This window comes from Rhinatrema bivittatum, chromosome 5 (assembly GCF_901001135.1).
Source record: "Rhinatrema bivittatum chromosome 5, aRhiBiv1.1, whole genome shotgun sequence".
NCBI classification, from domain to species: Eukaryota; Metazoa; Chordata; class Amphibia; order Gymnophiona; family Rhinatrematidae; genus Rhinatrema; species Rhinatrema bivittatum.
Genome location: NC_042619.1, coordinates 80,737,133 through 80,749,762, shown reverse-complemented (window position 1 = coordinate 80,749,762; position 12,630 = coordinate 80,737,133). Strand labels below are relative to the sequence as shown.

Below are 12,630 nucleotides of genomic sequence, written 5' to 3'. Positions count from 1 at the left end.
AATGCTTAATGTTTTATGAAGAATGATTGTTTTTTCATTGTTGCACTACATAATAGGCTTGCTGTGGTTTCCTGAGGATGTGTGAGAGCAAGAGTGAGTCAGTGAACATGTCTGTGAGAGAATTTAAGGGAGTTTGTGTAAGAACGGACATGTATGTTAGAGTATATATTTATATGAGAGAGCAGAAAGTTTGTGTATACCTTCTATCCCTGACTAATCCTTGACAATCTCGGGGTGACCGGAGTCTAAGGTTTCCAGTATAGAAAGCAGGGAACTTTTTTAGCCTTGCTTTTAATTATTGGGTAGTGTTTGATGTCTGCTGTTTTGAAATTTTATTGATGTTTAGAAAATTTAAAGAAACAATGTTATATGTTTCTAATGATTGGATGTTGTATTCATTAGGTGCTTTGAAATATTTATTCTTTTTATGAATATGGTTTTACTATTACGACTGATTTATATATCTTGATTTTGTTTTAATGAGGGGTGATGGTGATTACTTTTCCATCGTTGCATTGCATGCAGAATGTCTTACAATTTCCAGTTCAGTTTTTGATGGCATGTTTCTATTTATACTTTGTCTCTTTATTGTGTATTTGGTGGTGATCTGTCTGTGTTCTGCATGTGTGACTAAGGTGAGGTATTCTGCTAGCATGTAGTTTGTGTAAGGATCTATAACAGCTTGGCTTGTTCTGTTTTCCTAATAGGTGTATTAGTGTGTTAGGGCCTGGTGTAATAATTGCAATTTGCCTTTTCATAAGTAGGGTTGTTACTGTTTGAGTGCTGGCAGTTAGTGCTACTTTCATATGGGAGGTTTACTAGATTGTATTTGTTTACTTGAAGCTTGCTGAGGGTCAACATGCTTTACAATAGACCTAGTACTATATGGCTGCAGGTGTCTTTTGCAGAATTTTTTGGTTGGTACCACAGCAGTGCATATAAATAATACATGTAAGTGATATTTTTACCTTAGAATACTTAATATTCTTTTTCCATGTAAAATCGGTTACTGTTTTTTAATTATTTGTGGGAAGGGTGGGTACAGGAATGTGTGCAAGACTATAAGATCACCTATAACATCTAATACCCTTGCACCAGCCCTGTCTGCACTGGCTCTACAAGAAAAAGCAGGATTCCATCTGGAGCTGTGCTACCTTGAGTTAGTGGTTCTCCCCAGTCTCAGCCAGGGCTTAATTGTTTGTTTTTATAAGCCCGGTGAACAGTATGGGTCACTTCTGGTTCCCCCCCCCCCCCTCCTCCTGGAGTCTGTAGGCACACCAGAGCCTGGAGAACCATAAAAACAAGACTGAATAGCCTGCAGACAATGGGAATTTACTAGCGTGGTGGTAGTGTTGTGGAGAAGGGGGAGGCAAGCTTTAGGCACTGAAAGAAAGGGGGTAAACCAGGAGGGAAGTGCCTACGCATTGTTTGGGATGCTTCTGTCTGAGGTGACTATTGATCTCTGAGAGAAGCAGCTGGCTGTGGAACCAGCAATAGTAAGGATTGGGAAAGGGAGAGGGCAACTGCAGAATAGGGAAGGGATGGCAGCAAGCAAGAACTTTACCCCATTATGCAGCAGTACTAGGGGCACTCACTGGTGAGCCCCTAAGCAGCAGTTCAGCAGTAGCATGTAAAGAGTTTGTCTGTTGTCAGAGTGAGAGAGAGAGAGACACGCTGCCATATATACGAGGGTAAGTCAGTAAGTAAGTCACAAATATACATGGGATTAATATTCATGAAATTTATTTAAATGCAAAAGATGAATTATTTACTGTGAAATATACAGAATATAGTCACAAACAGTTTTTCTGGTGAAATGTTTACCACCGAGATGGATTTTCAGTTTGCCAAACAAGTGAAAATCGCTGGGTGCCAAATCCGGACTGTATGGTGGATGTTCAAGAACTTCCCAGTGCAGGTTCGCAATTGTCTGACGAGTCTCATTCGAAGTGTGTGGGCTGGCATTATCGTGAAGAATCAGCACTCCTCTTTTTTCCAGATCTGGGCATCTTCTACGAATAGCTCCTTTAAGCTTTAATAGAGTAGCACAGTAGGAAGCTGAATTAACAGATTCACCACGCTTCTGAAAACTGGTTGAGTATTCCATTTCGGTCCCAAAACACAGTCAACATCACCTTTCCTGCAGAAGGCACAAGCTTGAACTTCCTCTGTGTCGGTGATAGTGGATGCTTTCACTGCATGGAATCGCGTTTCGCTTCTGGCGACTCGTCACCATTAACAATACGTGCCATCATTGATTCACCTTCGTTTGCATAACGGCAGAGATTTTCCAAACAGACACCTATCCGGTTGTTCTTATTGTCTTCGGTCAGCTGTTTGGGAACCCATCTTGCACAGACTTTGCGAAAGTTCAATGCATCGTGCACTAAGGAATATGCTAATCCGTGAGAGCACCCAATTTCTTTGGTAACTTTGTCAATTGCTACGCTCTGGTTAGCGCGAACCATCTCTTCAACCTGCTTCACAGTTGCCTCTGTCGCAGTCTCTACAGGTCGGCCAGGTCTGGTTTCGTCGTTCATGTTGGCACGTCCTTGTGCAAATTTATTGGTCCAGTTATAAATTGGATACATTTCTTTATGAATGTCTTTTACCACTAAGCCCTTAGCTCATAAAAATCGGACAACAGCATGTTGTTCTTCGACCGTACAATCTGTCAACATGGCAGCCATTTTCCTTGTGTACACAGCCCCTGCGCATGCACAGTTTAAATAACTATTTATGTACATAAGCACTTCTAAGGTGCTGCCATCTATGGAATATGACAACATTACAGATATATGTTTTATTACCTTAGTAGAGAGATTTGTGACTTACTGACTTACCCTCGTACATATTCTGTGTGGGTCTGTGTCTGAGAAAAGAGTATGTCTGTGTGTCATTGTGCATGTGCCAATTAAGTTTCTGCAATTTAAACATCTGTTTGTGACTAGCGTGTGTCTGACACTGGCTGGCAGTGTCATTACTTGGCAACTGGTTCAAGAGCCAGACCAGGAGATAAGCAAATGTGTAGAGAACCCAACCATGGATGGAACAGGGGCTGCAGTTCTGCTCACCCCTGGTCTAGAATGTGCTCAACTTTAGTTATGAAGTTTATGTTGGAGATACTTTGGCTCAATTCTATGTTGACTCAATTCTATGTTTGGCTCAAGTTATGTTGGAGATACTTTGGCTCAATTCTGTTTGGCTCAAGTTTATGTTGGAGATACTTTGGCTCAATTCTACTGGGTACCAGGTTGATTTGGTGTACTTTTGGGAGCTATTAACACATGCTGCAGGGAAAGTGCACGAGTGTGACAGATACCCCATGGGCCGGTTTTGAAAATATTCCCTGGGCTGATATTTTCCTGTAATCCTCCCCTGGTCAAGTCTACAGTATTTCAAAGTAATCATTAATTGGGCAGTCCTCATGTTGTGTGGCTGACTGTTGTCCTTGTCCATGGAGAAAGCAGAGTTGCTTTCTCCATGAAGTCTACAGATGTCCTCTGTAGACTTCAAAACAGCCCCACAAACACTGTCCTTGCTGGGAGGCTTATCAAGCTTGGAAAAAGATTGAGGAGACTTGTTCATGGGACGATAGGGTGAAGAGGCCTGTACATGCTCAGAAAGCAAAGTGGAATTTTCTGGGCTTTGGGAGAAAAATGATCTGTTTTGGTTCCTTTTGTTGATGTCATCTATCTTGTGTGGTTGGCTGTCTTGCTGTTTTAGGGAGAACATCCATTACAGGTAAGTAACTTTGCTTTTCTGTATTTGGTCTGTAGATTTATTTCTAGGAACTGACAAGTTGTGTGGGATCCCAGGTTTCTCTAGAAAACACCAGGTGATAGCTTGCAGATAAGGTACTTGGCAGAGGCATGGGGGATGGGGGTTTACAATGTAGGAGCACATTTCATGTGTCAGGTGGGCCTGGGCAATGTTTGGCAGGACCTTTCAAGTGTCTATGGGGTTAACCCTGAGTGAGTGTTAGGGGTGGCGCGAAGGCATTACATGACATTCCCTTATCAGCAGATGGAGACAGAGATGGAGCTTTTGTGCTGGCTTCACTGTATAGTCTGGTAAATCCCAGGAAATTCTCAACAGTTCTGCCTCCAGCAGATGGTATCTGGTTGTGGTATAGTTCAGCACTTCAGCCTCTAGAGCAACTGCTTTCAGAGTTCTGTCTCTGTAGAGCCAGGAAGAAACTAAGGTCTGTTGTGGATGGCAGTCTTCCTCCCCCATGGAACCAGGTCTTTAGTGTTGAGTTCCTTTGGGCTTTGGGATCCTCCCATCTCACCTGCAGTCGAAGACTACAGGAGGCTGCAGGACTGCTGGTGCGTTCCATTTCACTGGCAGCCAAAGACTCCAGGAAGGCCACAGGGCAGCTGGCTCACTCTATCCCACTGGCAGACTGAGTGAGGAGGAAGCTGCTGGACTCCTCTCCCCCCCTGCAGGTTCCAGAACAACACGGAGCAGCGGCCTGGGTGAGAGAGAAGAGGGTGTGTAAGCCTGTGTGAATAAGAGGGAGTTTCTTTGTATGAGAGATCATGTGTTTGAGCATGTGTGTGTGTATATATATGGGTGAAAGAGAGCCAGCCTGAGTGATTGAGAGAGGCAGTGGGTGTGTGAGAGAGAACATGTATATGACAGAGGGAAACCAGAGTTCAAATCCCACTGCCAATGCTTGTGACCTTAGGCAAGTCACTTTACCCTTCATTACCTCAGATACAAACAGATTATGAGCCTTTTGGGGATAGGGTAATGCTCACAGTACTTGAATGTAATCTGCTTTAAGTGCTGAAAAGCGAATATAAATCAAATAAATGTGAGCATGTGTGTGAGATTGAGCATGTGTATATGAGAGAGAGAAGAAAGTTTTTGCACTCCTCTCCCTACCCCTACTAATTCAGATCAAGTTTAGGGCGACTGGAAATCAAACGGGCCCAAGTAGATAGAGAAGGGAATATTTGTCTGATATTTTTAAATATTTTATTGATTGTGAAATTTAAAAATAATTTAAATGAGTTTTAAATAATTGGATGTTGTATGTCAGTTTCGAAATATTTTTTTTTAATTTATATTTTATTGAAGTTTTAAACAAATTTACATTTGCAAAAAATCAGAAAAATAGTTTTGTTACAAAAAAGAAAAATGACAAACATTCATGACACTATTTATATGAATTACTAACAAAAAACCATTAGTCCATATTATGGGAGGATATTTCAAAGCAATAAATCAAGTAATCTGTAATTATACTCATTACCGAAATGAGAAAAAATACTTTATTTTGCAGACAATTTACCTTAACCTTGCTCTTTATCCACTAGGCAGGATTCTAGGTGAGGGAGTTCTTGAAATATAAATTTATTCTTCTGAAAAACAGTAGAACATTTACAGTGGAACTTTAAAACGAATGTTGCCCCAAGAGACAATTGGATGTTGTATGTCAGTTGTTTTGAAATATTTTTTAGTATGATTTTACTATTACTGATATTTTATATTTCTTGATTGTTTTTGAATTCAAGAAAGTGAGGAATAAATACAGGGGATCTCTAAAGTGATTAGAAATATAATGCTAAATTAATTGGACAGATGGGCAGACTAGATGAGCCCATATGAACTTTTCTGCTGTTATGTTTCTGTTTCTGCTGCCTTAGCTCTTGTTCGTACTTGGTACTTATGAACCAGATGTTTTCTCTGGATTTAGTGATGATCTAGCACTAGGTGTTCTGTGCTGTGAAGAGCCATGTAGATGGTACCGGGGATGTTGAGTATGGTTCTAAGGCAGAGTTTGTTCCTCTAGTATGCAGAGCATGGTCTGCCACCAAAGATACCTGGATTGGGGTGGAATAGTGATGTTCTCCAGTGAAGTCCCTAGCTACTTGCAGTTCTCCTAGCCTGGTCCTGGAAGAAAGGGAGCTTAGTGGGATGGACTACGGAAGAGGATTCTTCAATAGTGAGGTTATTCAGGATTGAGGAATCTTTCCCCTCAAATTTTGGGTGATGGAGTTTTTGAAGCTGTAAGAGGAGTAGGTTAAGGAGTTGTCTTCTCAGGGGAATCAGATTCTTATCGGAATTAAGAAGTCCCCAGGGTTTCTCTCCACTCAGTCATTCAGGATATGATTTAAGCAGAGTGGGAAAATTCACTCTTTAACAGGCTGATTCAGTAAAGATCGCGGGAGAACTGGTGCTCCATGTTGAGCGCCTGCTCTCCTGACATGCGCCCAACCACCTCTCTCCTGGGCGTGCGATCCTTTATCTAAATGAGGGGTCGTGCTAAAAGCAGGCGCTAGGGACGAGTATGCGCCCCAAGTTCCTCCTTGGGCCAGGAGAGGTGGCTGTGTCAGCGGGTTCAGGAAACACACTCCCTTTTTTTTTTATTTTACATTTTTGGTTCCTCCGTCTTAGTATTAACTCCTTGGGCAGGTGTTAATTTGAGTGTAAAATGTGCGGATTGGCCGCAAATTTTACTTTTTGAATACTGGGTGAATGACTAATGGGCTCAACATGAGCTTGTGCTATTAGTTTTCAGGGAGTTTGGCCGCATGTTTTTGAGGCACTAAACCCCTTATAGTATAAGGGGTAATGGACACCCTTCAAAAACACGCGGCCAAACACATTTTGAATAGTGCGCACTTTACAGAATCGGCTGGGAAGTTTGATAAAGGTGATAGGGAAATGTTTTATCCATTAGTAGAGGGAAAAGGACCGTTTGTAATTACAGTGATTTGCAAGACTACCATTCTGATGGGGGAAGACTTAATTTTGTAGGATTCTCAGGCTAGCAAGATTAAGTCTCTTCTGAAGCGGTTGTTTGAGATTTCCAGTCTCATTGCAGATGGCAGTTTGTAGGGGTTGTGTGGCTAGAGCCCTGTTGCATTGTCCTCAGCAATGTCAGATCTTGGAGAAGGAGTTGCAGCCACTTTTCAGGGCAGTGGATTGGTTGGCATCAGTAACAGCTTTAGTCGCTGATCGGCTGTAAGGTTTTATCTGCATCTTCTCAAAATAGGTGGCAGAATCAGTGTTGGCCAGAAGACTGTTGTGGTTACAAAATTGGTCAGTGTATTCTGCATCCAAAAATTTCCCTTTAAGTGATGCCTTTTTGTTCAGGGAGGAGTTGGAAAAGTCGGCAAAGGATTTGGATGTGTTTCAGTGGCTCTCCAAGGGCAGATTAAGGAGTACCTCAAGAGTATCTTATTCTCAGACTTTTTTGGGATACCAGGCAGTACAAGCCGGGTAGGCCATATGAAATACACAAGAATAGATTGCCTTATATATTTTGGCCATTTTGGGATGGTCGAGAAGGAGGTGCATGGGATTCTGTGGGCTCAAGGTGCCCAGCAATGATCAAGGAAGTTCATTCCTCGTTGCCTCCTGTGGGTAGTCAGTTGAAACTGTTCTGTGAGGCATGGACCCATATTACCTACACATCATTAGACAAGAATACGCCCTCAAATAAGTGGTTGTGCTTTTGGATGTTTTTATTTAATTCCCTTGTAGGTCATCAGCAAAGAGCCATTATTCAAGTGGTGATAGATTGGTTGCTGCAGCTGGAAGCATTGGTGCCAGTACCCAGGCCACAGACGGCAAAATTTATTTCATTTATTTTTTGGTTCCAAAGAAAGAAGTAATGTTTCGACAATTTGGGATTTGATGCAGGTCAACAGGGTCCTTTCAGTGTCCTATTTTCCTATAGAAACTCTGAAGTCGATGATTGTGGTGATATTGAAGGGACAGTCTCTAATTTTCTTGGGTCTGTTTGAGGCATATCCTCATATCCCCATCAAAGAGAAGCACCTGAGGTTCCTAAAGTTTGCAATCCTGGGCTAGTATGTCCAGTTCAGGACCTGGTCAAGGATGTAGCTGCTTTTCTTTATAAAGAGAAGATTTTGGTTTATTCTTATTTAGATGATTGGTTAATCAGGGCTAAGTCCTTGCTGAAGAACTGAGTGCCTAACTCACAAGATTCTGCAGGTTTTGGAATTTTTAGGCTGGGTGATGAATTGGGCCAAGAGCCATCCTCAGTTGTCCATGCTTAGTCTGTCTGGGAGCCCTCTTCAGTACGACAGTGGGGAGTGTTCATGACCTCTGGATTCTCAAGTTTCAAACACAGGTGAGCTTGCTGTAGGCTCTCTGGTCTCAAAGTCTTTAGTTATCTGTAGGTCTTGGGTTCAGTGACAGTAGCCATAGACCTAGTATCATGTATATGGGCGCACACATGTCTGCTTCAAACGGCTTTGTTATTGAGACCACCTTTGCAGGTGCAAGACTATATGAGTTCTAATTGCAAAAAGTCTGAAACTAAGGATTTTGGAGCCCATTCTTCTGAAGAGGTATATTTGGAACTCCCAAAATGGGTCACTATAGATGCAAGCCTAGTGGTTTGGGGAGCCGATTGCAGGGGATAGATGACCCAGGGATTATGGTCCCCTCTGGAATTGTTTTGGCCATTGTACCAATTTGGACACCAGAGCAAGCAGACTGGCTCTAGTCAGGTTTTTCAGGTTAGAAGGTGCAGCGATCAGAATTCTGTCAGGCTTCATCATGGCAAGTTAATAGGCAGGGAGACCAGGCATTTCCAGGCAATGATAGAGGGAGGCCTCATTCTGGTTTAGATGGCAAGGCATCTCAAAGAGCTGTCAGCAGAACACATTGTGGTGTTTGAGTCCAAGCATATTTACTCAGTTGGCATACTCTAAACTCAGGGGAATGGGAATTGGCTGAATCAGCATTTGCCCAAATAATGGATAGATGGGGGGGTCTTCCTCAGCAGGATTTAGTGACACCCACTCACAATGCCAAAACTGAGTGTTTTTTTCAGCAGTATGAAACATGGCTACAAGGTTCCCTCTGAAGCTTCTGGTAGTGAGTGTTTCTTATGAATTCTCCATCTAATTGGGCTCAAAATGAAGGTGCAACTTATTTTCTTTTCAGAGATTTACTTTGCCAGGGCCCATTTCTTATGGAAGATACCTCTCCATTCTATCTTATGGCCTGGTCCTTGAGGAAATGAGGTTACTTCAGGGCTTTGATTGTGATGTTTTTGGAAGCATGAAAGAGTTCCATGTCCCTAGCTTATTATGTCAGAATCTAGAGGATCTTTGCTGCTTAGTGTCAAAATGAGGGTATCTCCCTGTTTAAAGCACAGCTCTCATTGCTCTTGGCCTAGACGAGGGGTTAGTCCTAAATTCCCTTAAGGCTCAAGTGGCAGCACAGTCCTAGGGACAGATTCAAGGGTGTATATTGGCTTCCTATATGGAGACAATTCAATTCTTCAGGAGTGCAAAGCATGTGTTGCCTTCATCACATCCTTTGTGGATTTTAATCTGGTTCTTAGGGCCCTGTTAGCAGCTCTATTTTTGAAGCCCTAAGAAGGGCTTCATTACTACTGCTGCTGCTTAACATTTCTATAGTGCAACATGACATATGCAGTGCTGTACAATACACAAAAAACAGGCCCTACTTAAGTTTATAATCTAAGACAAACATACAGGACATGGGACTTAGAACATTTCATAAAGTAAGACAATGGTTAAAGAAAATAAAAAATTAGTTAATGAGGCTAAAAGACAATCAGGCATAAGATTAAAGGATCTGTCACTGAAGACAGTATTCCTGGTTGTCATCTGTTTAGCTAGGAAGATTTCAGAGCTTCAGGATCCTTTAGTATTTTTTTTTTTATTTTTTTTTTTTGTAAAGGTCAGAATTTGTCCTGTTCCTTCTTGCTCAAGGTAGTTTTAAATTTCCATCTAAGCCAGTTGAGTTTGTCATCACTTCATACTTTGCAGTGCGTTGGTTTGGAAAAGGATCTGCGTGCGTTTGGATGTCTGTAGGATACTGTTCATTTACCGGAAGATTACAGATGCCTTCGGGAAGGTGGGCAAACAGTTCATCCTTTTCAGTAGTGCTCAGAAGGGAAAGGCAGCATCTCAGGCCTCCTTTGCTAGTTGGATTAGAGGCAGTTGACTTGGCATATATAAATAAGGGTCTTCAGGGAGGGGGTAGGATATTGAGAGCTCATTCTACTAGAGCTCAGGTCTCTTTGCGGGCAGAGTGTAGACTGTTTCCACTGGAAGAAATTTGCAAGATGGCATAATATTTCTTTGTGATGGGTTGGATGTGCAAGCCAAGGTTGTAGCTTTTGGGGGGGGTGGGGGTGGTGCTAGTGTCATCAAAGCAGCCTTGACTTCTAGTCTCTGCTTGGGTATGTCACATTTCTCTGGATTGGTCTGACAGTTGAGCAGCAGGCAGACCTATTAGATCTGTCTGGGGGTGGTGAGGCACCCCCATCTATTAGACACTAAGCCTTGGGGTCACATCCTGGGCAAGCAAGAGAAACCACGAAGCCTCCCTTTTCAGTCACAACATACTATCCTATCCTTCCTCTTTCCTTTTTCTCTTTTTTTTTTTAATATTATTCATGAGAATGTGCAGGTGTGGGGAGGAGAACCAGAAGACTGAGGAAAAGGTTTATTTTGTGGGGGGGTTTTGTTTGTATATTTGAGCCAGGCACACTAGGTGCTTGACTTCCAGTTGAATCAATTCTAGAGGCCCTAGGTGTGTAGATCTTATTTGATGCCTCCACCCAGGGGCAAAAGTATCAGAGGAGAGCAGGACCACCTTGGGCAGTGGCTGCCCCAACTGGCTTAGAGATGATAAAAGAAAATACAGGTAAGTTACAATTTTACCTTTCTTGAGTCCTGCCAGACCATTCCAGAACCCACCTGGAAGCCAGTGAAGGATCTTTTTCTGGAGCTGCTTGTTTGAGAAGACAAGAGATGGAAGGTTTCAGTACTTGTTTTAGCTGTTTTCCTTTTCTCTTTCCTTCAGAAAGTCTTATGTCTATGAATCATTGGTTTAAGAGGAAAGAAAAGCAAATCTTTAAAAAAAAAAAAAAAAAAAGTTACAATGGGGTTTGTTAAAGGTTGAATATATATTTTTTGTTAGCTTTAATAAGAGTTTGCTGACAATTTCCAGGTTGCACCAGACTATATAATGATGTCTGCATGAGTTTGTTTTGACTCCATCTTTTGATAGGGAAGCATAACCCATCTGTTTGGACTGGTCTAACAGAACTTGAAAAGAAATTAACAGGTAAGTTAATTTTTTCCTTTTTGAAAGTGAAAGTTAAGTATATCATTTTGGGCGATGCCTTTGTATCTGCCTTTCCAAGTTAGATGTAGTATTATCCTCCCTTACTATGAAATGGTCTTCAACTTGACGTTGTTTCAATTTTTTGTATGGTTAAACTTGAAATCACTCTACACAGGACTGACTTATTTCCTCTCCATGTGGGAATGTGATCCTGCTTTGTAATAAGCAATAAGAGTAGTCACGAAACTTCACATCTGAAGTCCCGGCTAGTCTAATCTCCCTCACTCTCCTATTACAAATCACTAGCACAATCTCTAATAGTTACAAGTCACATCATGGGAACAGGATCCTGTTTCATATTTTCATAGTCTTGAGTTACACACCATCCACCTCTATGCTGCCTGCCATTCTTTTGTCTTTTGAGCCTTGATTCTGTGACTTAGCAGCACTTGCCGGTATATCCCTCTCTAGTCATATAGAAGAGTTCTCTTTTACATAGAGTAGAGTAATACCTATAAATCTATTTGACATTTGAAAAAAAAGTTAAACTCTGAGAAACAGGAACCCTTAGAGCAGGGCTTCCCAAACCTGTCCTGGGGACCCCACAGCCAGTCGGGTTTTTAGGATATCCAAAATGAATATGCATGAGATAAGTTTGCATATACTGAGTCTTCATGATGTGCAAATGTATCTCATGTAAATTTATTGTGGATATCCAGAAAACTTGACTGGCTGAGGGGGTCCCCAGGACAGATTTGGGAAGCCCTGCCATAGAGCTTAATTATCCCCAGAGCACCATCTCAGATAATCTGCTCTCATTACCCGTGCTGTGGGTTTATTCAGAATGCCTGTGCCTGGAGAATAAGAAAGCAAATAGCATCCCCTGCTCATTGATCTCTGATTCGGAGAGACTGGATGCTGGGCTGGCAAGCTGCTGTAGTCTACTCTGGCTGGTGCCCTGCAGGCAAAGCCACCACAGATGCATTGTTTAATAAAGTTTTTAGAAAGAGAATTTCAATTTCAAGTCAGCAGCAGCTTAGTCTTTAATACTTGCAAAGCATGACTGAGTATTGCAACATGGAAGCACTCTGCAGTGTACTGCAAGTGTCCTCTTTCCCTGTTTTTCCTCTACTAGGTTACTTATGGTCTGCTGCCAAGTGTATTGTACCTCAGAGGAAATGGGCCTACAGTTAAATCTCTGCCTAATGCTTTCCCAGTGCTTGAAGAGGGCCAAATACAGAAATCTGTTCTGGACAAACAGAAAATGTAAATCTTTCCAGCTATTTTGTGTGCTAATTCTGGTTCTGAACCAGTATAACATATCCATGGTGATTTTTAAATAGTCACCCTTATTCTGAACCAGCAGCATTAAGATTTTTACATGTTGTTCCAGTTTGGTTTCAGCAGACTTTCAAATAACTATCTGTTTCATTCCAGTTCAGGAAAAAGTTCATTCCAGTTTTTGGTTCTGGTTCAGTTGTCTACTTCGTTGTATGAGAATTGTGCACGTCCTTGTGCCTCATTAATCTGAGATTTGCG

General features: G+C 41.9%; 1 protein-coding gene across 7 annotated transcripts in view; it reads left to right on the top strand.

Moving 5' to 3' along the window:
• The window catches only part of PSPC1 (paraspeckle component 1), a 465,349-nt gene that overhangs the window by 225,916 nt on the left and 226,803 nt on the right, over window positions 1-12,630 (top strand). Inside the window, exon 8 of one of the 7 annotated variants that reach the window (XM_029602502.1) lies at window positions 12,227-12,376. The exons of the other annotated variants lie outside the window; for them this stretch is intronic. Within the exon in view, the coding sequence (XP_029458362.1) occupies window positions 12,227-12,361 (135 nt within the window). The 3' untranslated portion in view covers window positions 12,362-12,376. Of the gene's footprint in view, window positions 1-12,226; window positions 12,377-12,630 lie in introns of those variants that run through there. 7 annotated transcript variants of the gene reach the window in all.